The 24,969-nt window shown below is 41.5% G+C and overlaps 12 protein-coding genes across 12 annotated transcripts; 7 read left to right on the top strand and 5 right to left on the bottom strand.

Annotated features, from left to right (window-relative positions):
* Window positions 1-550: 550 nt before the first annotated feature.
* Window positions 551-2,416, top strand: BCR41DRAFT_302164 (major facilitator superfamily domain-containing protein; the record flags this gene model as incomplete). The annotated part of the gene is made up of 3 exons (XM_022020656.1): window positions 551-676; window positions 781-1,576; window positions 1,731-2,416. 3 exons carry the CDS (start codon window positions 551-553, stop codon window positions 2,414-2,416), a joined length of 1,608 nt encoding a protein of 535 aa, XP_021883714.1.
* Window positions 2,417-2,511: 95 nt separating this feature from the next.
* On the bottom strand, window positions 2,512-4,150 carry BCR41DRAFT_349409 (hypothetical protein). The gene is made up of 4 exons (XM_022023461.1): window positions 3,885-4,150; window positions 3,651-3,737; window positions 3,354-3,492; window positions 2,512-2,829 (listed from the first exon to the last, which is right to left on the bottom strand). Exons 1-4 carry the CDS (start codon window positions 3,938-3,940, stop codon window positions 2,569-2,571), a joined length of 543 nt encoding a protein of 180 aa, XP_021883715.1. The 5' UTR covers window positions 3,941-4,150; the 3' UTR covers window positions 2,512-2,568.
* A 147-nt stretch (window positions 4,151-4,297) lies between these two features.
* On the top strand, window positions 4,298-5,400 carry BCR41DRAFT_380386 (iron sulfur cluster assembly protein 1). Its single transcript, XM_022027258.1, has 3 exons — window positions 4,298-4,477; window positions 4,587-4,893; window positions 5,094-5,400. Exons 1-3 carry the CDS (start codon window positions 4,391-4,393, stop codon window positions 5,195-5,197), a joined length of 498 nt encoding a protein of 165 aa, XP_021883716.1. The 5' UTR covers window positions 4,298-4,390; the 3' UTR covers window positions 5,198-5,400.
* A 1,256-nt stretch (window positions 5,401-6,656) lies between these two features.
* On the bottom strand, window positions 6,657-9,645 carry BCR41DRAFT_420433 (hypothetical protein; the record flags this gene model as incomplete). Its single annotated transcript, XM_022029898.1, has 2 exons — window positions 6,657-7,536; window positions 7,634-9,645. The coding sequence occupies 2 exons, from the start codon at window positions 9,643-9,645 to the stop codon at window positions 6,657-6,659; spliced, it is 2,892 nt and encodes a 963-aa protein (XP_021883717.1).
* Window positions 9,646-10,367: 722 nt separating this feature from the next.
* Window positions 10,368-11,581, bottom strand: BCR41DRAFT_349412 (acyl-CoA N-acyltransferase). The gene is made up of 3 exons (XM_022023462.1): window positions 11,314-11,581; window positions 11,058-11,087; window positions 10,368-10,959 (listed from the first exon to the last, which is right to left on the bottom strand). Exons 1-3 carry the CDS (start codon window positions 11,450-11,452, stop codon window positions 10,490-10,492), a joined length of 639 nt encoding a protein of 212 aa, XP_021883718.1. The 5' UTR covers window positions 11,453-11,581; the 3' UTR covers window positions 10,368-10,489.
* Window positions 11,582-11,744: 163 nt separating this feature from the next.
* BCR41DRAFT_349413 (S-adenosyl-L-methionine-dependent methyltransferase) lies at window positions 11,745-14,048 on the top strand (the record flags this gene model as incomplete). The annotated part of the gene is made up of 4 exons (XM_022023463.1): window positions 11,745-11,904; window positions 12,010-12,525; window positions 12,635-13,258; window positions 13,371-14,048. Exons 1-4 carry the CDS (start codon window positions 11,776-11,778, stop codon window positions 14,043-14,045), a joined length of 1,944 nt encoding a protein of 647 aa, XP_021883719.1. The 5' UTR covers window positions 11,745-11,775.
* A 6-nt stretch (window positions 14,049-14,054) lies between these two features.
* BCR41DRAFT_349414 (hypothetical protein) lies at window positions 14,055-14,685 on the bottom strand. Its single transcript, XM_022023464.1, has 3 exons — window positions 14,544-14,685; window positions 14,332-14,423; window positions 14,055-14,198 (listed from the first exon to the last, which is right to left on the bottom strand). The coding sequence occupies exons 1-3, from the start codon at window positions 14,654-14,656 to the stop codon at window positions 14,068-14,070; spliced, it is 336 nt and encodes a 111-aa protein (XP_021883720.1). The 5' UTR covers window positions 14,657-14,685; the 3' UTR covers window positions 14,055-14,067.
* Window positions 14,686-14,761: 76 nt separating this feature from the next.
* On the top strand, window positions 14,762-16,845 carry BCR41DRAFT_349415 (cyclophilin-like domain-containing protein). Its single transcript, XM_022023465.1, has 8 exons — window positions 14,762-14,910; window positions 15,012-15,079; window positions 15,179-15,242; window positions 15,350-15,381; window positions 15,511-15,603; window positions 15,728-15,811; window positions 15,917-16,629; window positions 16,745-16,845. The coding sequence occupies exons 1-8, from the start codon at window positions 14,855-14,857 to the stop codon at window positions 16,766-16,768; spliced, it is 1,134 nt and encodes a 377-aa protein (XP_021883721.1). The 5' UTR covers window positions 14,762-14,854; the 3' UTR covers window positions 16,769-16,845.
* Window positions 16,846-17,780: 935 nt separating this feature from the next.
* BCR41DRAFT_302195 (hypothetical protein) lies at window positions 17,781-19,492 on the top strand (the record flags this gene model as incomplete). Its single annotated transcript, XM_022020658.1, has 3 exons — window positions 17,781-18,310; window positions 18,414-18,903; window positions 19,052-19,492. 3 exons carry the CDS (start codon window positions 17,781-17,783, stop codon window positions 19,490-19,492), a joined length of 1,461 nt encoding a protein of 486 aa, XP_021883722.1.
* Window positions 19,493-19,796: 304 nt separating this feature from the next.
* On the bottom strand, window positions 19,797-21,344 carry BCR41DRAFT_420439 (hypothetical protein). Its single transcript, XM_022029899.1, has 2 exons — window positions 20,385-21,344; window positions 19,797-20,274 (listed from the first exon to the last, which is right to left on the bottom strand). Exons 1-2 carry the CDS (start codon window positions 21,175-21,177, stop codon window positions 19,853-19,855), a joined length of 1,215 nt encoding a protein of 404 aa, XP_021883723.1. The 5' UTR covers window positions 21,178-21,344; the 3' UTR covers window positions 19,797-19,852.
* Window positions 21,345-21,984: 640 nt separating this feature from the next.
* On the top strand, window positions 21,985-23,438 carry BCR41DRAFT_384979 (hypothetical protein). The gene is made up of 4 exons (XM_022027626.1): window positions 21,985-22,170; window positions 22,418-22,521; window positions 22,806-23,230; window positions 23,330-23,438. The coding sequence occupies exons 1-4, from the start codon at window positions 22,041-22,043 to the stop codon at window positions 23,382-23,384; spliced, it is 714 nt and encodes a 237-aa protein (XP_021883724.1). The 5' UTR covers window positions 21,985-22,040; the 3' UTR covers window positions 23,385-23,438.
* Window positions 23,439-23,842: 404 nt separating this feature from the next.
* Window positions 23,843-24,882, top strand: BCR41DRAFT_349420 (acyl-CoA N-acyltransferase). The gene has a single exon (XM_022023466.1). It carries the CDS (start codon window positions 24,007-24,009, stop codon window positions 24,682-24,684), a length of 678 nt encoding a protein of 225 aa, XP_021883725.1. The 5' UTR covers window positions 23,843-24,006; the 3' UTR covers window positions 24,685-24,882.
* Window positions 24,883-24,969: the final 87 nt, after the last annotated feature.

Raw genomic sequence — 24,969 nt, forward strand, 5'->3', positions numbered from 1 at the left:
TCAACTGGTGGTTTATTGATTATCCATTTCTCTAGCAGCAGCAATTCCTATGCATCTTAAACCGATCAATCCTGTGTGGATATAATTCCAACTTAAGCTTTACTATTTCTATCCCTCTATCCCTGCCTTGTCTTCAAATCCTTTATACTTTGGAAACAAAAGACGCGTTGTATTCCTCTTGTTCCGACTTCCTTTTTTTTTTTTTATTATTTTTATTATTTTTTATCTTTATTTATTTATACAGAGCAGAGCGATGGCGTCCAGCACCCATAGTACTCAACACAGTCCATCAACCCAGGCCACTGTGGCTACTTCACAAGAACCTAGTCCTAGAAGCATTCTTCTTCCTCCAGTGGAGATAGAGGTGAGCCCAGCACAATCTACCATATCTGTGCGATCCACCCGTCATTTCCGTGTACATCCTCCTCCTATCCATGTGGAACAATTACGGCGACAACGGTCTCAATCTTTTGGTGTCACAGTAGACGAAAGGCTAGAAGGCGATGAATATAATGAAATGGAAGCCGCGATGCGTGCAAAGGATCATCACATGAAGCGAACCACTAGCAATATCAGTCTTCCTATCAAGAAAAGAGGATGCTTTGGGCGACTCCGAAGATCACCCAATTTTATCTTGTTCACAATTTTTCTTGCACTCTTTGTGGATATGGCAACGGTAAATTTTTCTTTCTTTCTTTTTTTTTTTTTTTTGTACGGTTCGCTTACCATTTATACAGCTTCGTCATTGACACTATATTAATGGATATGGCTTATATATAGTATGGAATCATTGTACCGATTCTCCCATTTATTGTGAAAGAAAAGACTCATGGAGGAGCAACAGACGCAGGTTTACTGTTAGCAATATATGCAATTGGAGTCTTGCTGTCTTCACCTATATTTGGTGTCCTTGGTGATCACTTCGTATCACGTCGAACGCCTATGCTGATCGGTCTAGTTGGAATGTTCTTGTCGACAATCTTATTTATGGTGTCAACCAATTTCTATGTGTTCTTGGGAGCTCGACTTCTTCAAGGGGTTGCAGGAGGATCTGTCTGGACCCTGGGATTAGCGTTGATCACTGATGTATTCCCCGCAGAAACACTGGGTCTCCAGATGGGCAAAGTATTGATCGGTTACACTCTAGGTATGATGATGGGACCACCTCTGGGTGGGTTTCTATATCAACAGGCGGGGTACCGAGCGCCCTTTCTGTTTTGTAGTTTGATCACTCTAATTGACTTCATCTGCCGTGCCTTGATTGTGGAGGAACGAGAAGAGATTGTGAAGGCTCTTCGAGAACAAGGAATGCAGGCTGAAGCAAATGAGGAGGAAGCAGAGGTGGCAGCGCTCCGAAAACAAGAACGAATGGAACAAAGGACCAGTTTCTGGAAGCTGATCAAAGAGAAACGACTGCTAGGCTCTATCATTCTCACTGCCTGCACTGCGAGTGCATTTGCGGGCGCAGAACCAACGCTCCCTTTATACCTTGCCAGCAATTTCGATTTGACTTCAGAGCGTATTGGACTAATTTTTATGGCTTTTTCTCTTCCAACACTTACGGCTCCTTTGGCAGGTGAGTAAAATCATGATGTTTATACGTATCTTTATATATATATATACGTTTGTTGCAGTAGATGGGGGCAGTTTCAATATTAACATGTTAGTCTTTTGTCATTATTATTATTATTATTATTATTATTATTATGGGGCGGATATCGTTGAATAAGGCGCATTATCGGATAAATTTGGCGCCAAGATCATCTGTGTGATCTCACTGTTCCTATGTACAGGCTCGATTGTATTAGGAGGCCTGGTCTTCAAGGGTTCTCTTGCAATGGCGGTTGTCGTCTTCATTGTTGTCGGCTTCACAGGAACAGCGGTTTTAACGCCAGTGCTTGGAGAACTATCAGCTGTTGTGCGGATGACAGGCGCAGGAGATGGGTTCGCAAGAGCCTATGCAATGTTTAATATGGCATTTTCGCTTGGTATTATAGTTGGTCCAGTTGCCTGTGGCATGGTCTATGAACATTTTGGATTCACGCCTTTAGCATTGACCATGGCTGGATTTCTCGGCTCGGCCATCCCAGTGGGGATCATCTGTTTAGGTGGAGCGGAGGAAAAGAGAAAGGATATAGCAAAGTACAAAGAGGATCAAGAGAAAAGAAATAACCAGCTACATCATAATGTGAAAAGCTCCAGGTACAGCTTTGAGTTCACAAACATGAATGGAGAAGAAAAAAGAATGGAGGATGAACAAAGTCTGGATATCAAGCTATCGCCAGGCGAGAATGCATTAATTGGGAAGCAGTCATTTGAAGAGAGAGGCATTGGGGGTGGTGGTAGTGGGCTTATCGGTATGAGCCGAGGTGGTGGTACAAGAGAGGAGATACTGAAAACAGCACGCATGGAATAGTTAAATCTTCAAATTAATAAAGACTGCAAGATACATCAATAGCAAAATATTACACGACATCTTTTTTTTTTTTTTTTTTTTTTTTTTACTTTTTCTTTTCATTTAATGCTGGTGATGACAATGATGAATGAATGGGTTTTTTTTTGTTTTTTTTAAAACAAGGTATCTTCCTGGCGAAGATACTCTCCAATATCGGCTTGATGGAAGACTACAATGGCTGTGGGCTCCAGCTTGCGAGTGTCAGATGTTGATCGAGCTGTTACTCCAAAGCCAAGGGGGACATCTGTCATGGAATAGACAATGACTCCCTGATGCTCTGGAGTATCTTCTGTAACACGGCCGATATGAGCTTTCACTACGTGGTTTCCATACAAAAAGGGCATCTCGCCGTTGGGCTTGATCCAGACCTTGTGCTGTGGATATTGGCAAGGGAGGGGAAGAGGGAGAAAGAGAGAGAAAAAAAAGAGTAAGGAATATCCATATCAGCATTACGTAAGATTGGAGGGCCTGCCAGCGAAATCCTTTCCATAGACAAGCATAGCCGTGTATATATCCTGTTGTTCCTGCTATAAGCAGTCATTTATAGATATCAACGTCCTTGATAATGCGCATAGACTATAGTATGGAAATCCAAGGCCGAGAAGGTACGTGGATACAATAAATACCCATAAAGTTGACTAGAGGATCTTTTCTAAATACTGTATTTCCAATGACACTTATGATGTAGCAAGCAACAAATCCTTGTCTCTCATCTTAGCGCTTCCTCTTTTTTTTTTTTTTTTTTTTTTTTTCTGTTTGTCGTATTTCCTGTTCATGTCAATTCGTAGGCGATACAAATTCAGAGTGATGCTTTTGTTGATATGATCTCCGGAAACCTAGGAAAGCTAAGACTATGCTGAGATATGCCGCCACTGTGAAATCATTAGAGTATATTTACCTTGGCATACTGAGCGATATAATCCAAACAAGTGACATGCATACGGAACTTTCCAGTCTTTGTGAATTTCCCGAAGCAAATACCAAGCGAGATCAACTGATCACGCCCAACACTTGTAGCCTTTCTCATTACAGCTTCACTATCTCACATAAAAAATAAATAAATAAATAAAGAAAAGAAGAGGATGAGCAATTGAAATTGTTGATCCATGCAAATGTACCATAGACAAAGCCAGGTAATGTATCATACAATAGGCCCTATACACTAAGAAACCGAATCTAAGTCCACATTACTTACCTGACATAGTATACTCGATCACGATGAAGTCGGAAGCAGTATGTTTCATCACCTCTGTCAATTAGATGCGTAATGTTGCGTCCAATGCTAGGGGAGGAAAAGGTAATATGTGGGCAAAGAAATAGGGTAAAGTCAGTAGCAGATCAGGAGTTGCTTTTGGTAACCAGGAGAGAAGAAAAAAAAAATGCGATCCTTCCAATAATTGACTAAGTGCTTTTCTTTTTTCCTGCTTACTATTTGGCCAACTTTTCGAAAAATGTCTTCGTTTCCTGCTCAGTCAAAGGTCTCATGGTGCAAAATGAAAAGGATTGATAAATTAAGTTTTATCTTAAGGATATCCCACTTTATATATATATATATATATTCTTTTATAGCAGAGAACAGAAGTTGAACAGCAAAGTTGGATGATGACAAGAGTTGAGATGAGAACTGTGAATGAACCCTGCTTTCTGACTGAATATTTTCTATGGCTTTGTTTTTTATAAATGGGCTAAATAAATATTAAAAGGCATTTTTTTTTTTTTTTTTTTTACTTCATGAAAAAAGTAAGCATTTGTTTTTCTAAGCCACATCAAACATGTGACTGCTACGCTCATATGATAAGAATTTCTGCGGGACTAAAGAGACTAAAACTGTCTCGACGCATTCTTTAATTCGCCTTTTTTGGAGTGTTGCTTTATTGTCAGCTCTTTCTCTTCCATTCAATTATTCAATTTCATTCAAACAACTTTTATCACATAATGCTTCGTTCAACCATTTTCACTGCCTCCCGCTCGCTTTTCGCAAAGCCTTCAACTGTCGTTGCTGCTCGCTTTTATCACCCCAAGGTAAGAAAACAAGCAAAAAATCGCACTGAAAGCTTTATCTGAGCCTTTTTCCATACTATATACATATGACTAATAGCGACAAATATTCTTAAACTTTCTTTTTTAAAAGGTGATTGACCATTATGAGCGTCCTCGCAATGTCGGTTCACTCAACAAGTCAGATCCGTTTGTCGGAACTGGTCTTGTGGGTGCTCCTGCCTGTGGTGATGTCATGAAGTTGCAGATCAAGGTCGATGAGGCCACAGGAAAAATTGTCGATGTTAAATTCAAGACATTTGGTTGTGGTTCTGCCATCGCTTCCTCTTCATATATGACTGAACGTGTCCGTGGAATGACACTCGAGGATGCTGGCGCCATCAAGAACACAGAAGTGGCCAAGGAGTTGTGTTTGCCTCCTGTCAAACTGCACTGCTCCAGTAAGTAGTTTACGAGATTAAGGAGTTTGGACCCTGAGTTTTAGTTGCGCAGCGTTGATATTTGCCCGCATCCCCCGCATCCAGCCAATATAATGCAGAAAGATTGTCTTTTTTTTTTTTTTTTTTTTTTTTTTTTTGAAGCTCATAACCTCAACGCTTAACGCACCTCTTTTTCATCTCATTACTGTTAACTTTTCTAGTGCTTGCTGAAGATGCCATCAAGTCAGCTATTAACGATTATAAGCGCAAGCGTGCTGCTGCCACTGGAACAGCAACTGGTGCAACTGCCAGTGCTTCGGCTTAAAAAAATCGTGAGCAACCGGACTCGTCCGACAACTTCCCCCATTTCTCCACACTCCAACGCCATTTTTTCCCTTCTACACAAACTATTTGAAATATGAATAACCAGAACGCCAAAACATTATCAGCCGGCTTTTTATAACATCAGCATGGCGAACCTCTCAGCTCATCTCATTCAATGTATTTTACAGCGCCAATGCCACGCACAAAAAAAAAAAAAAAAAAAAAAAAACTACTTTATCAGCTCAGATATAATATCTTGGAAAGTATTCGACAGCACTATTTCAGCGACTCGTCATTGACAACACAACTCAGCAAACACACTGTAGATTGTCCTTGGGATAGTCTGTTTGCTTATTCTCTCACAATGCTTGGAGTAGAGAAGAATAAAGCCAGTATCATACGTATTATCATGTAGTATACGGCCCAACTCTTCCTACTTTGTAAATAAACAACATGTAGTGCTCTCAAGATATCTTTCATCAATCAAAGGATTTTTTGTGTCATCAGTGATTGCTCCGTGTGACAATAAATGATTAACATTCATGTAGAAAGTACTGATAAGTTCGGAATGAAAAAACTCATCTAGCAGTATTTATAATGTTGAAGAATGCCATCTCTATTGTTGTAACAAGGCATTGTGCATCTCACTAGTGATTATATTTCTTACTTACTCTTATTGATTCAACGGACGAAGTAGCTTTCCTAACTGATCCATCTCACGTTAAACTTTTTTTTTTCTGTCGGAAAAATTATGTGTTCTCACCATCTTTATTGAAAAAAGATCTTTACTGGCCTGGGTGATATAGGTACCTTCTCATTCAGGGCTAGCTCTTGAGAAGTTTCGCCACATCTTGTAATCGGGATCTTTGGACAAACATCCTCCTTCGTAGAATTTAGGGTGGTGCACAGATGAAAGAATAAAACACATTGGTTTTAACCACCAATTCAATAAGTATTGTGAAACATGCTTTGAACATGCCTATTTGAGAATGTCATCATAAATTGCTATCCATGAAGAGCTTCTGTGCCTGCTCCAGAATAAGATAACAGGTTCCTAATGGTTGAGTTGACACTGAAAGATGCTGTATATCGGTTTTTTGTTTTCTACTTTGCATGGCATCTCTCTCTCATTCTGAAACGGGCTTGGGCCTGGATGATTGATATGGACAGATAGGGGAGACCAGCATCAGTGGAACAATGGTAGTCTCAATAATGTCAATTGGCGGGAACAGACCATGTTGAGCATTGCTTTTTATATACTTCAAGGTATTGATAGGACTGAGGAAGATCAACAGTGGACATAGATTGGCTACCGCCTCAATTCCCCATTGCCATGGATGAAAATTACAAGTTTTCAGAACCGATGATTTTAAGTCTTCTTTGACAATCTTCGCCTGCCTTCTTATTTAACAAAGATTTGTTTATGATTAGACAATATTCTTTAAGTAATTGAATCATAGTTAAGAACAATCTACTAAAATCTTGTTGGAGTAAACTTGGTATCGTTTGCCTTTGAAAACATAAATGCATCGCAACCTGTCATGAACCTCCGCCTTCACGAACCCTTGATCTTCTTGTGCCTCCTTTTCGCGCTTTTTCTTCAGCATTTCTAGTTCTGCCTCACCTTCTGCTCTCTCTTTCAGCTGTTGTTGTTTCCTCTCCATCAAATATCCATCTTCATCAACTTTTGCGTCGGTGTCTTCCTCTGGGAAATCAAAGAGTCCAGAAGAAAAGGCCGGAGCGATAGTTTCCTCCCATGGATCGAAATTCTTACATCGCCTCTGTTCTCTCCGTTGCTCTTGATGTTCTAGCTGTCGTTCACTAATACGAAAAAGCTCTCGACGTCTACGAGCCTCTGCCTCTATGAACTGAACACGAGATTTTTGATCCCAGTCATGAGGCGCTTTGGGTGCAGCTTCCTTCAGCCCAAATTCCCAAAGCTCATACCCTGACAAGCGACAGCCTCGAATGTTGGATTTCCGGAGATGCTTTAGTGATAACAGGCCCTCCATCAGCCATCTGTTGCTCGGAATTCGTGGCACGCCCATCTTTAAATAACGAACATTGCTGAACCATGTCCGCATGAACCAAAGGAATATATTTGAATCACAATGCATGAACTCCCATCGACCTGTTAGTGTAAGCGAGTGGACTGGAGATTCAAAGCGAGGAGCAGCAAGCAATGGAGCATCTCGAGACTCGGATACAACGCGTGGAGCCCGATCCAGATCTAGATGTAGCCTTTTCAAATTGGGGCATCTCTCCAGGAATGATAACTGGAATAAATGTGCTGCATGGCCCTTTAGCCACAATGAGCCAAGTGCGGACATGTTCCAGTTCCTGGCGATATGAGAATAGGACAAAAAATCATATCAAATTAAGTCTCAACTTTCCTAATTAAAATCTTTTATCCAGCCAGTCAGATGCAATAACTCACCATGACCAGGAAGGCTGAGACAGAGTGCTGAGGTAGTCTTTATGGAGGACATGGTCGAGGTGAATGCTACGCACATTGGGCGTATTTATGAATGTTTCATAGTTGAAAATTGTGCAAACTGGTCCAATAATCCTGAGATGTTTTAGCTTGGGTAGATACCACGGCTCTTGGAGTGACCCTAACTCGTCATAAGACGGCGATGTAGGGGACCCTTCGTTCCCACTCTCCAAATGAATGTGCTCTAATGTAGAGCACCCCTTCAGGAATCCAACGTTGCAAGTGAAGTAGGCTGGCGAGTTGATAAAGATTTCCAGTCGGGTCAGGTGAGGCATGTCATGAATAAGACCCAAGGGAACCTCACATACTGTAAAACGAATCCGCACTTGGACTGAAACTAGCGTGCTGCTGAAAGCTAAACAGACATCTCGTAATACAGGGATGATGGGGTCATTAGCCTCCCTGTCCCCCAAATGGATCTTACGAAGCGGCACGGGATCCGGTACAGGCCCTAGTAGTCTAAGGCCTGCATTCTGTGATGCAACAGAAGCGCAACCTTTAAGGACGAGGTTCTCAAAGAGGGTACGTTCCTCATGTTCTTTCACAGCCCAAGCAAACGCTGATGGTGAGCTCTTAATCTGGCCACAGAAGCGTTCCAAGCTTCGGCATTGTTGTAGCAGCTCTCCCTGGCTCCACGTTGCCTCCATCAATGCAGGCACATTGAAAGAGCGAATGCGCTTAATACCATTGAGAGGGATGTCGCTCAGGGTAGGGGGGTGTCTCCAGTCCTGAAAGTCGATATTCGCAGGAGACTGCAATGCTTTTAAAAGCCCAAGGTAGCGTGCGTCATCTGAGCTATTCCAGCCTCGGGGAGCTGTAACTCCTTGTAGCCCAGATCCCGGTTGGTGATGGTCTGAAGGAGAGGAATGGTTAACGTTGTTTTTAGAGCCGAATAGCTCGCGATGTAACTTCAAAAAAGCTGCTCCTCGTGATGCAGGGTCTGAAGCAGGAACAGGAGAAGAAGGAGAAGTGCCAGGCTGGGGATCAATGGGCTCATTCCCTGCCGCTACTATAATTTCATTCACACCAGGCGGTGGAACCTCTACAATTTGATCTGCTACCACTTCTTGATTAGTTTGTTCAGCTTCGTTCTGTGCCTGTGCTGCCTCTGCTTCTGCTTGCTCCTGTCCTTGGTTGTTGTGAGGCTGATCTTGATGCTGTTCTTGAATGTTGTTTCCATCGACGCCTTCATTGCCATTTCTCCTTTGAGTATTATCTTCGGCCTGTTGCTCTTGTTCATTCTGATCCTCAGCTTGATCGTGTGTGCCATCGAGCCCATCTTCATAAAATGAGATCCACCGAAGGTTCTTAAGCCGAGGAAGAAGCGGTTTATAGGGTGCAAGATGCGTAACTGGAATTAAAAGGGTCTGGACGCGCTCTGCATGGTGATCCAAAAAGATGATACGTAGCAGCCTCATGAGGAGTGCTCCTACTCCATTGTCACTGTCTGGTGCTATGGATTTAAGTGTATGAGCCCAGCGATCATAATCAAGATCCCCAAGGTAATCGACATAGCAGGCCATCAATGGTTGGTCAGCAGTGACAAAAGGCGATATAGGATCCCGCCAATCGGGAGTGAGGAATGGAACGAGATCATCGGAACGACGACAAGAGAGAAGTAATGTGTAGAGTAATTTCTTGGCTGCCGTAGAATATGCGAAAATTGATTTTGATTTGCGATAATGCAATAGATTTCGTCGTTGGATCTGTTTTTCTAATGCTCTATAAGGGTCACGGTAGAGGATAGGAAGTGTTGCTTTGAAGAAGGAGCTATGGACAGTTAATAAATGGAAAAGCGTAAAGATATCGCCATCCAGATGGGAGATGACGCACTGAATGCATTCCAGCGGTAATTTTGGTGAATATGATGTAGAAATGCTGTCGACGGATATTGGTGGCGCATTCAATGTAATGGTCATCTCTTGATGAGAACAGGTATCAGTGTGTGTCGACATGAAGTGGAAGAGTTAAAAAAAAAAAAAAAGGAGATAAGAATAAGAATAATGAGAGTGAAAGTGAGAAAGAAGGAGAGTGTGTGCAAGAGAGAAAGTAGAATGAAGAAGAAAGAAGGAGCAGAAAAAAAAAAAAGATCCTTAAAGGGAGGTGGTTTTGTTTTTTCTAAAGAGTTGCTTGGAGGCGCGGTTAATCGCGCCAGGGTGCTGATACTCATTTGAGTGTTGCCACAGACGAGCGAGAAGGGTCCTTGCAAAGCCCTTTGCCTCGCGTGTTTTAAACTTGTGTTACATCGCTTTGATTTGATGCGCATAGGTTAACTATCATGGTGCTAACGGCTGCGCCCTCACTGTTGACCCAATGTAAGAAGAAACTGCGGCAGCCATTGTTTCTTCTTTTGGATTAATTGGACCTTTTAGTTTGGACCAGAGGGCTCTTTTTGGCTAGACTCTTTCAAATATAAATGGTTTACTTAACAAAATCCTTATAATTGAAAAAGGACTAACCAAAAAGAGCGACAAGCTTGACCCTCTGGTTTGGACCGATCTATTAGTCATAAACATGCTGTGATAGTCGTTTATGGATGTAGTATCACTGAGACATTTTTAAGAAACAAAAGGATTACATCTGGAATCATGTCTCTCAGAATTTTTTTTTACAACAGTTGCTGTAGAGCTCATTTATTCACACGGCAACACACAAATATCCTAGCGACTTGTCAGTTGTCTTTAGAGGTCTTTTTCTTTTTATTTTCTAAACTTAGTTCTAACTGTAGCTCGCTTAGGATATTTATTCTCTCTTCAAAAGCGATAGGACCTGCAAACAACATTGCTCCTTAAGTCATCTTTACAAAGCGAGGCGAAGCACAGAAAAATACGTGTCCTCCTGCTTGGTACGGCTATTATCAGGGAATGGGACTCTCTCACCATAATCCACGAACCCAAGCTTCTTATACCACCTGATCAATTCCTCGCGCATGTAAAGAACATATACCACACATTGGGTACGATTCATTTGCTCTTTTGCATATTTCAATGAGGTCTCGACTAGTTTTCGACCGATACCTCGAGATTGCTGTGTAGGATCAACAGAAAAAAGTCCGAGGAAAACTTGTTGTTCTTTGGGTAATCTTTCAGTATAGGGCGACACGTAGCCATCCTTGGTGTACACGCCAAAATCAGGAAAATGCTCCACAGCTTCGAGTTGAATAGTTCCGAGAGGTTGACCTGATTCGGAATCGAAAGCGAGAAATAATGGGTTGATCTTATCAACAAGGACTTCTTTCAGTTCATCAATCGGGATACGCTCGTCACGGACTAAAAATATGAAATATGCAAAGAAAAAAATTTAGGGAATCAAAAAGAAAACAAAATAAATAAATAAATAAAAAAAAGCATTATAACGGATCACTTACTCAAATGTGCCTCTGTCGTCCATCCGCCCTCTAGAAAGATTGTATTTTTACATTTACGTATAAAAAGAAGATCATTTAGTATCTCACCAAAGGTGCATAGTGTTTGATCCCCAGAACAATGTCGCTCACAAGCTGACAGAGCAGTTTAATTGACAGCTGTGATGCACACTAACGGAAAGTTTGGTCATGCTACAAGGCCGCTATTAACTGTCATTGCTATAGCTGGTTTGAAGCTGATGAGCTTTTTTTTATTCACCTGATCTGTATGCGCGGTTGATGACAGAATGAATGAGGTCGATTTGACTGATGTCTTCAGCAATGGCTCGACGGACAGTGACTGTGGTCTTCTTCTCTGGACGAGATGAATGTGAAGAAGCCGAAGGAGAAGAAGTCATGAGGGATGAAATGTAAAATATACAAATACGGAGTGAGGAAAAGTCAAGAAAGGAGAAGAGAATACTAAAGAAGGAAAGGATAGATTTTATTTCCCCCAAGGCCCAGACAGTGACCGCTGAGGGCAACTTTATTGAGGGAGGTACTAAAAAGAAGCCCGTTCTACCAGGATCACTTGGGTTATATCTCGTGATGAGATCGTGGGAAACTCAGCCATGAGTAATAACTGTCACGAAGCCACTTTTATTGGTCCCTGAACAGAAAAAAAAAACTTTTGGCCTCTCAATGCATAAAATGCATTCCTTAGTTTTTTGCATCGGATCCCATGAGGTCATTCCAGGCACAAGTCAAGCAGGAGGACAATGGGACCCGAGTCTGGAAATTCGTGCTCGCACAATGGAAGACCGTTGTCAAGTCTCGAGAACAGATGCGTCGATGCTTTAAACGAGGCGAGGTACATGATCTTATCACTGTGACTCCGTTCTCTCTTCTGTCCACAAACAAAAAGTGAGCTAAGATAATTCACATTGTACTCTATAATATTATTGATGCTGGCTAGGTGTCTGTCAATGGCGTAGTTGCGGAAGTAACTAGGATCCTTGTAACAGGCGATCTGGTCCAAATCAAATTTGATGCTCAGGCTGCACATGAGTCCGTCTATGGGAAAGAAAAACTTGAGATCTGCTATGAAGATAATGATCTCGCAGTAATCATCAAGCCCTCGGGAAAAACAATGGTTGCTGTGGGATTTATGTTGCCCTTCTCACTCACTCCGAGTATTAATGCTGAGCCAGGAAATGGAGAGGAGAAGATGGATGAAAATAAAAGCCAGCTCAAGATGGACGCAACTTCGACAGTACTGCTTGAACTTGACAAGCAAGGCACATCTCCAACCTCAAATGAAGATGAGTGGACTTCTCCGGAGCATGATCTCGGACAAGAGAATGAGCTTAGTGATGATGATAGCGACGAGTTCGCTGCATTTGATGTACCTTCCAACATTTCGCCAACTCTTGGGCAACAGAATTGCCTCCCATGTGCAATCCATGGGGTTGAAAAGGCTTCAAACGGACTTGTAAGTGTGCTCATAGTGAATTTATGTTTTTTTAAGCGCTCCAAAGAAGTGTTTCCTCTTTGGGACTAAAGCTTTGTTGTTGACTCTACTTTTTGTTATGCCGATATAGGTTCTTATTGCAAAGACTGCAGAGATGCGCTCAACGCTTATGCAGATGCACAACAGCGGCAAAATCACCAGAACTTTCAGGGTCATATGTCATGGAGGTTGGTCACGAGATGGGGCTCAGGAAATAGAAAATGATATGCAGCATCCTCTCGTTTATGATGAAGGAAGTATGATTCCTGTGAATCCTGGATTTTTAGATGCAAAGTGTATAGAGTCTATACGTGTTGTTAAAGTGACTCCATCCAACGAAGCAGGAAGTCTCTCTACTCTGGATGTCGTGCTACGGTCGCCATTTTTGGGTGTCAATGTACGTCGGTACCTCATGTCCGCACACCATCCTGTTATAGGAGACAGCGGCAATACAAAACCTCTCAAAGCAAATCGCAACAAAGGCCTGCTATCATGCCTTGCCAAGGTAGAATTTATCCATCCTAATCTCAACATTCCCATCACTGTCCATTTGGAGGAGCCAGTCAAATTTGAGCAGCTGAGGATACGTGAGCAAAAGGCGTGTCTACGTCGTCAGGCGAATGACCTGGCGGAACTCAAAAAAGGGGGTTTGGAACTTACACAAACATATAGTCGTGCTTCCGAGTTACCTATCGCATATCTGGTGGGCGAGAAGGTCGGTTCACTTTTAATTTTTGATCTGATCTACAGATGAGTGTTTTCTTGTGATGCCTCGCTGACTTTTACACATTACACATTTACTCAATGTTAATGATGCTTGCAAACAGGATTTTTGTGATATGCGGTTCAAAGTATCACCATCGACGTTAATCCCCCGCGCCAGCACAGAAACACTTGTTCATACTGCCATCTCACTTGCAAAGGATCGATCGATCAAAATCCTTGATGTGGGGACAGGAAGCGGCTGTTTGCTATTGGCTTTGCTAAAGAACCTTCCTACATCTATTGGAGTTGGTATAGATATCAGCCAAGAGGCACTCGAAATAGCCCAAATCAACTGTCAAATGCATGGCCTGACAAATCGAGCTTTATTCGAGATAGGGGATCTTGGACAGCTGGATAGCACTCCTAGTCTTTTCAAATCATTTGATCTCCTTGTGTGTAACCCACCTTACTTGGATAGCAGTAAAGCAGAAAAGCTGAAGAAACTATTTGATGGCACGGAGCATGAACCACCAATAGCCCTATTTGCAAGTAGTGAAGGCTATGGAGCATATGAACTATTGGCTGCAAGCTTGTTCCGCAACCTTTGCACTCCTGCTGAGCGCCGTGTTATGGCCGATGGAGCGCACGTCATCCTAGAAATTGGCAGTGGAATGGGCCAACGTGTCCGGGAATTATTCAAGTTTTTACGTTTTGTAGAATCATTTAGGGACAAGCAAGACTCTGAGCGATGCCTTGTGTTTGCGCTACCAGAGGCTAGGCCTGTAGATTATCAATAAAAGACACGTAAAAAAAAAAGTTTTATTGCTGTTTTTTAACGTTAATCGGGGGTCGAGAGCTTTGAGAATCTTCCAAAACAGCGGCGACTACATATGCAAAAAGGACCACATTGGCCATCACTGCAGCACTGATACCAGCATACGTCGTGTTGCCTAAAGTTATTTCAACATATTGTAGTTTAAAATGATCTGATGTTTAGGGAAGATGGACAGGCCAGTTTTTGAAATTGGTTTTTTTTTTTTTTTATTTTTTTTATAGCACACGCCAAAAGGCTACCAAACATACCATCAAAGTACCGGTCCACACTGATAAAGTAAGTTCCTATAGGAAAAAAAATCATGGCTACGGTGAAGAAGGCGAGCTTAACAAGGGTCGACCTAGATATAGATTGAGGTAAAATGAAGATATCAGTTGAGTTAATGCTTGCAACATCTTGCAGATCTCTATTTTTTTTTTTACTGTAGAAATAGCAATAGTAAAAATGGTTGGAAGGTTACGTAGACACGGCTGGGGAGGTTGAGCGCACTGGTGTCGACGACGACGAGTCGGATGAGCTGAATGGCGTTTGCTGTGCTGTGGCGGATGCGGATGCTTTCCCTTTAGAAGACATGATGTTGGAGACGTATGCGTGAGCAAGTGAATGAAGACAATGCTTTGAGACACCTTCCTTTTAATTTGGCCGAACCCCTCAAATTTTAATATTCTTTTCTGTTCAATTTGCTTCCATTCTGTTAATCTGCGGCAATCAATAGCCTCTTTCTATTGTCCATCGACACATCGACTTCTCAAATCATCAGCACCATCCACCATGGTCAATCCTCGTGTCTTTTTTGACATCGACATCGATGGTCACCGGATTGGAAGGCATGTTACTGCCTTTGATTTAGAACTGACATTGCAACAACTTGTCGTATTTTATAGGCATATTGACACTCTCTCAACTTTACTTTTCCTCATTCTTCTAGGATCGTCATGGAGTTGTTTGCGGATGAGGTGCCACGTACTGCAGAGAATTTCCGTGCACTTTGCACTGGTAAGAAGTCAAAGGATTTAGTTCGTTATGCAGTGATCAAGGAAGTATCCAAACAATGATCAGCTAACTGTGTATCCACACTTTTATTTTCAATTTTAGGTGAAAAAGGTGTAAGTAAAACTAGCAGCGTACCCCTACACTACCGAGGTTCTATCTTTCATCGGTACGAAGCACTCAAGTTTGTGAAACAAGTGAGTGAATAATGATGATTATTAACTTGGTTAAAAAAGTTCATATTCTTACTACCATTGTCTTGTTTGACCATTGTAGTGTTATCAAGGGCTTTATGGTTCAAGGAGGAGGCAAGTGAGACCATTGAATTGGGACGCCTTTACAAGTCAGCTTCAACATTAGCCCACTGTTTGTATGATCGCCATGGATATGGATTACTTACTATACTATACTATTCATTCATGCTCAATTAACAACAGACTTTATCAGGAGGGATGGATCAGGAGGCGAGAGTATTTATGGTGGGCCAATGCCAGATGAAGGAGGCTTCAAGCGAAAGCATGATATTGAAGGTATGTTGCACAACAATCAAATATTTCGCCATGTGTTGTTTGCAGTAAGCGAGAACTCGATGTAATTATCACTAATTCTTTATAATGCTTTTTTTTTTTTTTTTTTTTTTTTTAAATTGTGTAGGACTCTTATCGATGGCAAACAAAGGACCCAATTCCTCCACCTCTCAATTTTTCTTGACCACTCGACCAACTCCTCATTTAGATGGTATGTTTGAGCGGCTTTCGGTTCTGTATATGAACCATATAGTTTATCGTGGCCTAGTCTCAGTGGATTAATTTCTAAACATGTTTTCGCCCCCTTCATGAATAGGGAAGCATGTTGTTTTCGGACGTGTTGTAAAAGGTTATGACGTGGTCGAGAAAATTGAAAACACGCCCACGGATGAAAGAAACGATAGACCGCTGAGCATCGTCATGATCTCCAATTGCGGCGAGCTTGAACTAAGGATACCACCAAAGCTACTAGAACAGCAACGACAACAGCAGGTAGCGGCAGCAGCAGAGAAAACGCAAGGAAGTACTTCTAAAGATGACAGAAGTCGTGGTAGCGACAACGACAGCGATAGTGATAGTGACAGCAATAGCGACAGCGACAGTGATAGTCATTCTGTATCTCGAAAACGCCGACAGAGACGCCGAAGCCGCCACAACCGCTCAAAGTCAAGGAGCAGCAGTGAGTCTAACTCCGATAGACATAGCTCTCGTCGAAGAGATCGTTCTTCCAGACACAGGAGGAAGCATGAGCGTTCGTCTCGAAGGACTCGCAGTCGTAGTGACAGCCGTAGTCCTAGTCGCAGCCGCAATAGTCGTCACACCAGGCGTCGTTCCCGCTCTGGCTCTAGATCGCCCCGCTTAAAAAACGAAGTGCGCAAGCAAGAATCGAGGGCTGAACCTGAAAATCGTCAAACCAATAATGCCAATGACGATGCTCGCTATTCTGAACGTCGACATGAGGCTGTGCGTCCACATCCAAGAACACGCTCGCGCTCACCTGAAGTCAAGTATAAAGGACGAGGATTGATGGTATGCAAAGGAAGGAAAATTGGAAGGAAAATGGGTTACTGTGCCACTTCAAGAAATTACCATCTAACCTTAAATGCTCTATTATTTTTCTGCGTTGCTTTTCACATTGGATTAGAAATACCGCGAAAAATATCGGTAGACATGTCATCGATTGAAACAGATTATTTGCCGCAGCCTCCTTGGATCATGTCATAATAAATATCTATGACAGCGCACTTGATTAAAAAAAAAAAAAAAAATAGGAGACATCAATTGGAAACACTGCTGCATGATGCTTAGCTTATGCTGTGCCCCCTCAGCCCTCTTTTTTATTCTTTTTTTGTATTTTTTTTATGTTGTTTGTCTGTTTTCTTTTTTCGACTGCGCCCGCGGGACGATGCTCAAATGTTAAAATCCTAATGTGGTCGGCGGGATTTTTGATGGAACAGACGAATTCTTTCCTCCCCACTTGTTGCCACCATCCAGCTTTGATGATTCTCTTCGCCACATCACGTGGTGAGTCCAAAGTGGCAGGTATAAAAGGAAGCGCAGCATTGGCCACACTCCGCCACCTGTTCCCTTTCTTTTCTCTTCTTTTTTTTATCATCCCTCCTTACCCCCTTCACTTCCGTCTTGCCAAAGCGACATCACTCATCATTACTTCACATCCTTCTTGTAAAAAAAAAAATACAATCTAACTGCATTCATTTCGCATTTGTGCCCTTTTGTCCTTTTTGCCATACCAAGCTCCTTTCAAACGCATCACTACAAAAACCTTTTTTTTTTTTTTTTCCTACTACATATTAAATATCCTGTATCCTACCAAGTTTAACACAGCGGAATAAACGTTACTAAAAATGAGCACAGGAAGCATCAGCGAGGACGATTTTGCTGGTATGTTTGTGCTGAGGAGAGTTCTTTAACAGTTTTTGACTATTGACTATCACTGTTGATGCTCAACCTTTATCATTCGTCAACCATTTTTTTTTTTAAAAAAAAAAAAAAAAAAAAAAAAAAAAAAAAAGACTCTGATTTCGACAACTACGAGTCCGAAGATGATAACTATGGTATGTGGCCGGGAAAATTCTAGACTCAGATCAAATACAGGGGCAGGCCGAACTTTTATTATTTTACTAACCAATAACATGATATGTGGTTATATCCTTGTAGATATGGAGTATGAGCAAGCTGAGGACCTTGACTTTGCGGATACGATTAGTGAAAAGCAGCAAAAAAAGGCATATGAGGTTGACTTTACGGTGCTGCCTCTGTCAGAGATTGTTGCCACACAGTCAAACTCATCGAATCAAGTAGCAGGCATCCTCGGGGTCACACAAGATCAGGCAGCTGCACTCCTGAGGACCTTCAAGTGGAACAAAGAGCGTCTCATTGAGCGATATATGGAAACACCTGAAGAGATTTTAGAACAAGCTGGCTTAGACTTGAGTGATAACCACACATCAATTCAAAAGCGTCCAAAGGGATTTGTCTGTACAATCTGCTTTGATGACGATGACAATGGTTCTGCGGTTGGACTCAAATGTGGCCACTTCTTTTGTCAACCCTGCTATGAGCAGTATCTGACACAAAAGGTTGCAGAAGAGGGTGAATGCCGAAGAATTTTGTGCCCAGAATCAGGTTGCAGTGTTGTTGTAGACGAACCGACGATCCTTAAAGTGATTGAGGAACCAATTGTAAAGAAGTAAGTCAATCATTTATAGTCTATTATTTGGTGATGATTTTTTCCTTTTGTGTTGCTCTTAACTAATTTTTTTTTTTTTTTTTTTTTTAAAAAAAATGACTAGATATCGAAAGCTTCAGGACAAAGCATATGTGGCTGATGTGGATACTCTACGGTGGTGCCCTGCACCGAATTGCGAGAATGCGGTCGAGTGTCGTCTTTCTCATTCATCCTTCTCGATTATTGTACCGACTGTTGCATGCGCATGCGGAAGCAAGTTCTGTTTTGGATGTGGTCTGGGCGATCATCAGCCAGCCCAATGCTCCTTGGTTAAGCTTTGGCTTAAAAAGTGCGCTGACGACTCTGAGACAGCCAATTGGATATCTGCTAATACAAAAGAGTGTAGCAAATGCCAATCGACAATTGAGAAGAATGGAGGTTGCAACCACATGACGTGCCGTAAATGTAAATACGAATTCTGCTGGGTATGCATGGGCCCTTGGACCGAGCACGGGACAAATTGGTATAATTGTAATCGATTTGACGAATCTAGCAGTACTGATGCTCGCGATCAGCAAGCAAAGTCTCGTGCCTCTCTCGAAAGATATCTTCATGTATGTATTATTTTTATTATTTTTATTTTTATTTCTTTATTTTTTATTTTTTTTTTCAGTGCACTGTGCACTGTGCACTGTGCCTCCTCTTGTGATGTGTCTGTGTAACTAATATTTCTATTTTTAAATAATGTTATTTTGGTGATAGTATTATAATCGTTTTGCGAATCATGAGCAATCCGCAAAATTGGACCGAGATTTGTACACGAAAACAGAGAAAAAAATGGAGGAGATGCAGCGGACGAGCGACTTATCATGGATTGAAGTTCAATTCCTCAAGAAAGCGGTGGATGTGCTTACAACGTGCCGCACGACGCTTCAGTGGACGTATGCATTTGCATTCTATCTTGCCAAGAATAATATGACAGAATTGTTTGAAGATAACCAGCGTGATCTTGAGGTGGCTGTAGAAGCACTGAGTGAATTGCTGGAGAAGCCAATTGAGAAGGAAAAGATTGCAGAGTTGAGACAACAAGTTCTTGACAAGACGGTGTATGTTGGAATCCGCCGTGAAGTCGTCCTGGAGGATACAGCTAAAGGTCTTGCAGAGGGACGATGGGAATTCCGAGTTGAACCTGAAAAATTGTAAAATTTGAAAGTAGTTTGTCATCCATTAATTATTTTTTTTTTAATAATAAAAACAAAAAAAAAAAAAAAAAAAAAAAAGATAAAAGACGCGTGGTGTCTAATACAAGATCTACATATTCACATTGTGGAGAATTAATCTGCATACGCTACACTTTATTCTCAATAGAGGACACAGATAGTCTCGAGGGGATGATAATCATCCTTTTTTTTTTTTTTTTTTTTTTTTTTTTTTTATAAAAAAAAAAAATGTATATACAAGTGAAATAAAGAGAGAGAAAAAGAAAGAGAGAAAGAAAGAAAGAGAGAGAGAGAGAGAGAGAGAGAGAGAGAGAGAGAGAGAGAGAGAGAGAAAGAGGGTTCTTTAGACATGGTCCCAAGTGGCATCTTCATCATCATCGTCGTCATCATCATTATCGGTTAGGATCGCACGGGCCTTGGAAGAATTGGTAATGTGTGTCCATCCAGAACGTGCCGGTTTAGACTTTGATCGATGACGGGTTGAATGAAGCTTATCAGGAACGGGAGAGAGATTGGAACTAGCCTGTGGCTGTGGGGAGGGCGCAGTTGAGGACAAGATGGTTGATTCTGTCGCTGAAGAAAAAGAAGATGAAGGAGAGGTATGTAGCTTGGGACGGGATGGTCTTTTGCTCCTATAGGTCAATTCTTGATCCAGAGAGCCCAGACGTGGTGGTCCCTTGGACCGGATGTGGATGATTTGGGTCTGAGGGTCTTGGTCTGCTCCAACAGCAGAGATCAATGCATGGGCGATCCAAACCGCGATCCCTACATGAAATAAATAGAAAAGCAAAAAAAAAAAAAAAAAAAAAAAACTAAATAAACGTCTAATTATCCAAAAAAAAAAAAAAAAAAAAAAAAAAAAAGTGGGTGCCTACCTCCTATGACAATTCCAATCAAGGCAGCAATTGTGAAAAATGAATACAGAGGCAAGAATGCATTCCAGATGTCACGAGTGACGGTGAAGGGAGTCTCTACTATGTCAACGGTGATGCGTACTGGTTTTGCAACTACAAAGGCGACGGATCGATAAGCTTTTTTAATTAGCCAGAGCTTCACATCGAAGCCCTTCTTTGCAAGCTGGAGAACAAGAGGCATGATTGTGAGACCCTGGACTGGAGAATAGACCATCTGAGCATGGTCCTGTTCTTGCCTTTGCGCTTGCCAACTCTCCGTTGCCTTTGTTTGAGAAGATGAAGAAGGAGAGAAAGAGAGAGGGGGTGTTGGATGGATAGGTAAGGGATCATCGGGGTTGAATTTGTCATTGTTATTCCCTAAATGGGTTGTTGGAAAGAGGGCTGCAGACTGAGAGTCGACCTTGGTGACTACACCCACGCGTTTATCCTGAGGATGAATTACGGCCACTAAGCCTTTGCGTGAGCTCTGAGTCTGTTGAGGACGTGAAGAAGGTTCCTGAGGTTGTTGAGCCGAGAAGATGGTTGGTGCAGAAGAAGTGAGGAACGTGACAAACGTTACAATAGCGATTAAGAGGAAGAGTTTGTTACAACAAGAAGGCTCCGTCCCTAGGTCTAGTTCCTGGTGTTGTTGTTGGCGCTGTTGTTGCGGTTGATGAGGTAGTAGCTCAGAGTCGGGCTCCAAGTGGGTTTGGCTAGGGTGTCGGATATGGGAGCCTCTACGCCTGGTTAGACCGTGTGTTGTTGCGGAAGACATGATGAAAAGGTAATATCTTTGTATCTGAGTAGAAACTCTGTCCGCTTGCTCGATAGTTCAGTTGTTAATGAATAAAAGATTGCAGATAAAAAAGAATAAAAGAATGAAGATGGACAGAATCGAGACGGATTGAGACAATGAGTCTGTCCGGGTGTTGTAAAAATGAGAAAAACGAGCATGAGGAAGCAAGCAAGGCAAAGGACACGAGACAAAAGGACAGGTTTGTGACTTTGCTTTTTTTTTTTTGTCCGAGTAGAGTTTCCCTTGAAAGAAAGATTCGCCTGGACAGGCTTTTACCATTTAGAAAAATAAAAAAAAAAAATAATTAATCAAACATTTTTCACACACTCTCACACACACTCGCACAAGCTCACACGCCTCCAATGCGGCCAAAGGGCAAACATGGCAAAAATTGTTGAGATCAAAAGACCTTGCACATTCAATGTTAATACTGTTAATACTCGTTAATATGTCTCCACACTTTAATCCTCTCCACCTCATCCTCATCCCTTTCCTTTCTCCTCCTTTCCCTCCATCCTCCTTCTCTTCTTCTTCCTCTCTTTCCCCTTCGTCTTCTTCTTTATCTTCCCAACCATCTCTTTCTTCTACCCCGTTTTACTTTTTTTTAATTTTTAAAACATCCTCAAGAAACGCACGCGCTTCATTGATTACGTTGATCAATCTTTTTTATTTAAACCTGTTTCTTGTTCTTTTCTTCTTACCCTTTCTTACTCTGGCAACACATTCCCTCTTCCTGAAAGGGAATTCGCATTCTTTTTTTTTTTTTTTTTTTTTCAAATTCCATTTCTTTTTTTCATTCCATTCCATTCATATTAATAAAAAAAAAATACAAAAGATATACCATGCCTGACATACCTTCTGGACGCCAACGTCTCAAACTCTGTGCACGGCTTATCCAGCATCATCTCTCGGACTTGCAGCTCATCTTTGACAAGGACCTGGCTACGACCGTTGGACCGGACGGAACTCAGTGTAGGCTTAAACCCCCCTTCCTTCTCTCCACTGCATGCATGCATTAACATCTATAATACTTTTTTTTTTTTTGATTTGTTGTCATATCAATGCTCACATCAACTTGGATCTTTTTTTTTTTTTTGTCTTCTTTTCATTTAAAAAAAAAAAAAAAAAAAAAAAAAACTCAATACCATCAACATCCATCACACAAAATTACAAACAAACAAAACAAATAAACAAACAAACAAATGAACATCTGTATCAGACGTTGACTTTGACTATCTTCAAGGCGCCATTCCAGCACTCACAGACCTGTCACCAGCTCAATTGCGACGTGCCATCAAGTACGATGCCAAAGGCGTGCTCGAGGTCAGTGTCTATGTCGAATGATGATAATAAATTGTGAATTGTGGGGAAGGAGGAATGTAGGGGAAGGATCTACATCTTGCATCTTTCTCCTATATAAATCTAAAGATTAAGTCCAGGCACATCATTACTGTCATCATCATCTATTTTGTTTTTTTTTTTTTTTTTTTTTTTTTTTTTTTTATTTCTCTTCATTTCTTCCTCCCTCTTTATTCTTTTGTTCTTTTCCTTTCATCTTTGATATTTTTAAAGTTTCTGACAACCCTTTTTTGGTTCATCATGTTTAGCTGCACCCGGAATTGGACATGGTCCGCAGATGTCGCCCCTTTTCAGAAGACGAAGCAGTAGATCGGATGTTGTTTGTGGATGATATCGATATTGGAGGATTTGAGAGCGATCCAACAGAAGTCTTTGAACAACTGCTCCTTCCATATCCAAATATGACTTCCGACTCGCCGACAGATGAAGATACCAACAACAGTAATAATAATAACAATGACAATAATGAAGGTGATAGACAAGAACAGGATGGCGAATCAACGTTGGATCAGCAACAACGGCTTAACCATCAAACCATTATTCGGCCATATGGTTACAAACCAACACGGTTCTTCCAGGGCTTCTGCTATGTTGAGTTTGCAACCAAAGAGCTTAGCTCGGAAATGTCTAGTAAGATTCTTGCTCGTAACAACTCTGTCCGCGTCATGCCCATGTAAGCAATCAATTATCACATCCAAAAAAATTCTTTGCCCTGTCCTTCCTTTGATGATCAAAACCTTAACGCAATAAGCTTATTTCTTTCTTGGATTAGGAAACAATGGCGTAAACTAGAAAACGAATATTTGAGCCTCAGGAGAAAGGCTTGAAGAAAAAAAGAAAGAAAGAAAGAAAGAAAGAAAGAAAGAAAGAAAGAAAGAAAGAAAGAAAGAAAGAAAGAAAGAAAAAAAGAAAGAAAAAAAAAAAAAGAAAACTCTCAATCAAGCGACTTTTTCCTTTCACGGCATGCGATGAAACACCCATCTTGCATATCTTTGTATTCAGTAAACCCATCTATTTTATTTAAAACCTCGATTGAAATGATTTCATGACTGATCAGTGGTTTTGAATATGGATTTGCCACCAGGCACATGCAACATGAGACGAGGTGTATTATGCGAAAGCAAAAGGCTTTCGTCTACTGCGTGAAGTAACAAAGCAATAAAGCAATAGTAATAAACCTGACCATTTCCAACACACCTTAATTTCCATGTCATATCTCGGCGTTCCTGAAAGAGTTTTTTTTTTTTTTTTTTTTTTTTTTTTTTCAGTTTAACAAAGAGTGGCTCAAAAAAACAAACGTTTCCATATTTATACTACCCAAACGGCCGATCTTGCTCCTCATTATAGTTCATTCCTTTAAAAATTGTCTCCATTCACTTGGTCACCCTCATAATCTTCTCCATTCCTTTTCCTCCTTGGGTTACTCCTGTCCCCCCAAAAAGAAGAGCAATGACTATCAGCACAGCCCGATCCTTTCCTCGCGAGTCTGCCCTTTGCATGGGACCATATACAATTGCAAAAGATCCACCTCTTTACCTCTCTGCAGTCGAGTTCTCAGATATGCCAGAGATGGTCCGAATTCTCAATCTCAACCGGGATGTATACAACGGTTCTGCACTTTTTCAGTATCCATATCTCGAGTCCCATGCTCGAGAACGGATCCAGCTTGCCTATGACCATATTGCCGCTACTGGGATCAACACTCATTGGGCCATGCGTTTGTCGCCCTCTGGTCCTTTGATTGGGTGGGCCCATCTGCACTTCGAACATTACGATGATAAGCACCCTCAACCGGTACATCCTACCACTGGAAAGCCATTGAAGGTAGCTGATATTGGATACTGGTTAAGCCCTGAGCACACGGGGAAGGGATATGCAGCGAAGGTGGGCAAGTTTTTGGTCCAAGAGATTGCACAGAAGGAAATGGACTGTGACATCGTAAGAGCTGTGTCCTATGTTGAGAACCTTCCCTCAAGAAAGGTCGCTGAAAAGGCTGGGATGACAATTGAATTAGAGAAAAAGTCGATTCTGATTCCGAAGCTTGGAGTGTTCAGAGATGTATGCTGCTATGCGTCTCATAGAGACGAAGCCACAAGAGGGATCATTAAAGAGAACTATGACTACTAAAAGCAAATAAAATGCAATGTCTATGCATTACAACCTCACAAAACTTTGGACACAAGACAAATATCAGAGCTTGCCTGGCAGGCACACAGAGGATTCTTCATATTGGTTATCTCCACCATCTAACTTGATCAAAGGGACACTGTCGATCCAGAGTCCTGAGGCAAAGCAGTCATACCAACGTGGTGGAGAAAAGTTGGGTCATTATTTCATGTTCCTATACTATTTAAAGCAAAAAAAAAAAAAAAAAAAAAAAAGCCTAGCGATTGCTTGGTTTCCTTTGATTGC

Source organism: Lobosporangium transversale (genome assembly GCF_002105155.1).
Source record: "Lobosporangium transversale strain NRRL 3116 chromosome Unknown BCR41scaffold_9, whole genome shotgun sequence".
Lineage (NCBI taxonomy): Eukaryota > Fungi > Mortierellomycota > Mortierellomycetes > Mortierellales > Mortierellaceae > Lobosporangium > Lobosporangium transversale.

Coding starts and splice junctions, on each gene's coding strand:
- BCR41DRAFT_349409 (XM_022023461.1), bottom strand. CDS start 3,940: ATGAGACCTTTGACTGAGCAGGAAACGAAGACATTTTTCGAAAAGTTG. Junction 3,493..3,650: donor GATCGAGTATACTATGTCAG/GTAAGTAATGTG, acceptor TATGTGAGATAG/TGAAGCTGTAATGAGAAAGG. Junction 2,830..3,353: donor ATATCGCTCAGTATGCCAAG/GTAAATATACTC, acceptor CAATATCCACAG/CACAAGGTCTGGATCAAGCC.
- BCR41DRAFT_380386 (XM_022027258.1), top strand. CDS start 4,391: ATGCTTCGTTCAACCATTTTCACTGCCTCCCGCTCGCTTTTCGCAAAG. Junction 4,478..4,586: donor CTCGCTTTTATCACCCCAAG/GTAAGAAAACAA, acceptor CTTTTTTAAAAG/GTGATTGACCATTATGAGCG. Junction 4,894..5,093: donor TGTCAAACTGCACTGCTCCA/GTAAGTAGTTTA, acceptor TAACTTTTCTAG/TGCTTGCTGAAGATGCCATC.
- BCR41DRAFT_349412 (XM_022023462.1), bottom strand. CDS start 11,452: ATGACTTCTTCTCCTTCGGCTTCTTCACATTCATCTCGTCCAGAGAAG. Junction 11,088..11,313: donor CAACCGCGCATACAGATCAG/GTGAATAAAAAA, acceptor CAATCTTTCTAG/AGGGCGGATGGACGACAGAG. Junction 10,960..11,057: donor GACGACAGAGGCACATTTGA/GTAAGTGATCCG, acceptor TCATATTTTTAG/TCCGTGACGAGCGTATCCCG.
- BCR41DRAFT_349414 (XM_022023464.1), bottom strand. CDS start 14,656: ATGTCTTCTAAAGGGAAAGCATCCGCATCCGCCACAGCACAGCAAACG. Junction 14,424..14,543: donor ACCTCCCCAGCCGTGTCTAC/GTAACCTTCCAA, acceptor ATCTATATCTAG/GTCGACCCTTGTTAAGCTCG. Junction 14,199..14,331: donor TGTGGACCGGTACTTTGATG/GTATGTTTGGTA, acceptor AAATAACTTTAG/GCAACACGACGTATGCTGGT.
- BCR41DRAFT_349415 (XM_022023465.1), top strand. CDS start 14,855: ATGGTCAATCCTCGTGTCTTTTTTGACATCGACATCGATGGTCACCGG. Junction 14,911..15,011: donor GATGGTCACCGGATTGGAAG/GCATGTTACTGC, acceptor TCATTCTTCTAG/GATCGTCATGGAGTTGTTTG. Junction 15,604..15,727: donor GCGAAAGCATGATATTGAAG/GTATGTTGCACA, acceptor TAAATTGTGTAG/GACTCTTATCGATGGCAAAC.
- BCR41DRAFT_420439 (XM_022029899.1), bottom strand. CDS start 21,177: ATGTCTTCCGCAACAACACACGGTCTAACCAGGCGTAGAGGCTCCCAT. Junction 20,275..20,384: donor GATTGGAATTGTCATAGGAG/GTAGGCACCCAC, acceptor TATTTCATGTAG/GGATCGCGGTTTGGATCGCC.
- BCR41DRAFT_384979 (XM_022027626.1), top strand. CDS start 22,041: ATGCCTGACATACCTTCTGGACGCCAACGTCTCAAACTCTGTGCACGG. Junction 22,171..22,417: donor TGGACCGGACGGAACTCAGT/GTAGGCTTAAAC, acceptor CATCTGTATCAG/ACGTTGACTTTGACTATCTT. Junction 23,231..23,329: donor TCTGTCCGCGTCATGCCCAT/GTAAGCAATCAA, acceptor TTCTTGGATTAG/GAAACAATGGCGTAAACTAG.
- BCR41DRAFT_349420 (XM_022023466.1), top strand. CDS start 24,007: ATGACTATCAGCACAGCCCGATCCTTTCCTCGCGAGTCTGCCCTTTGC.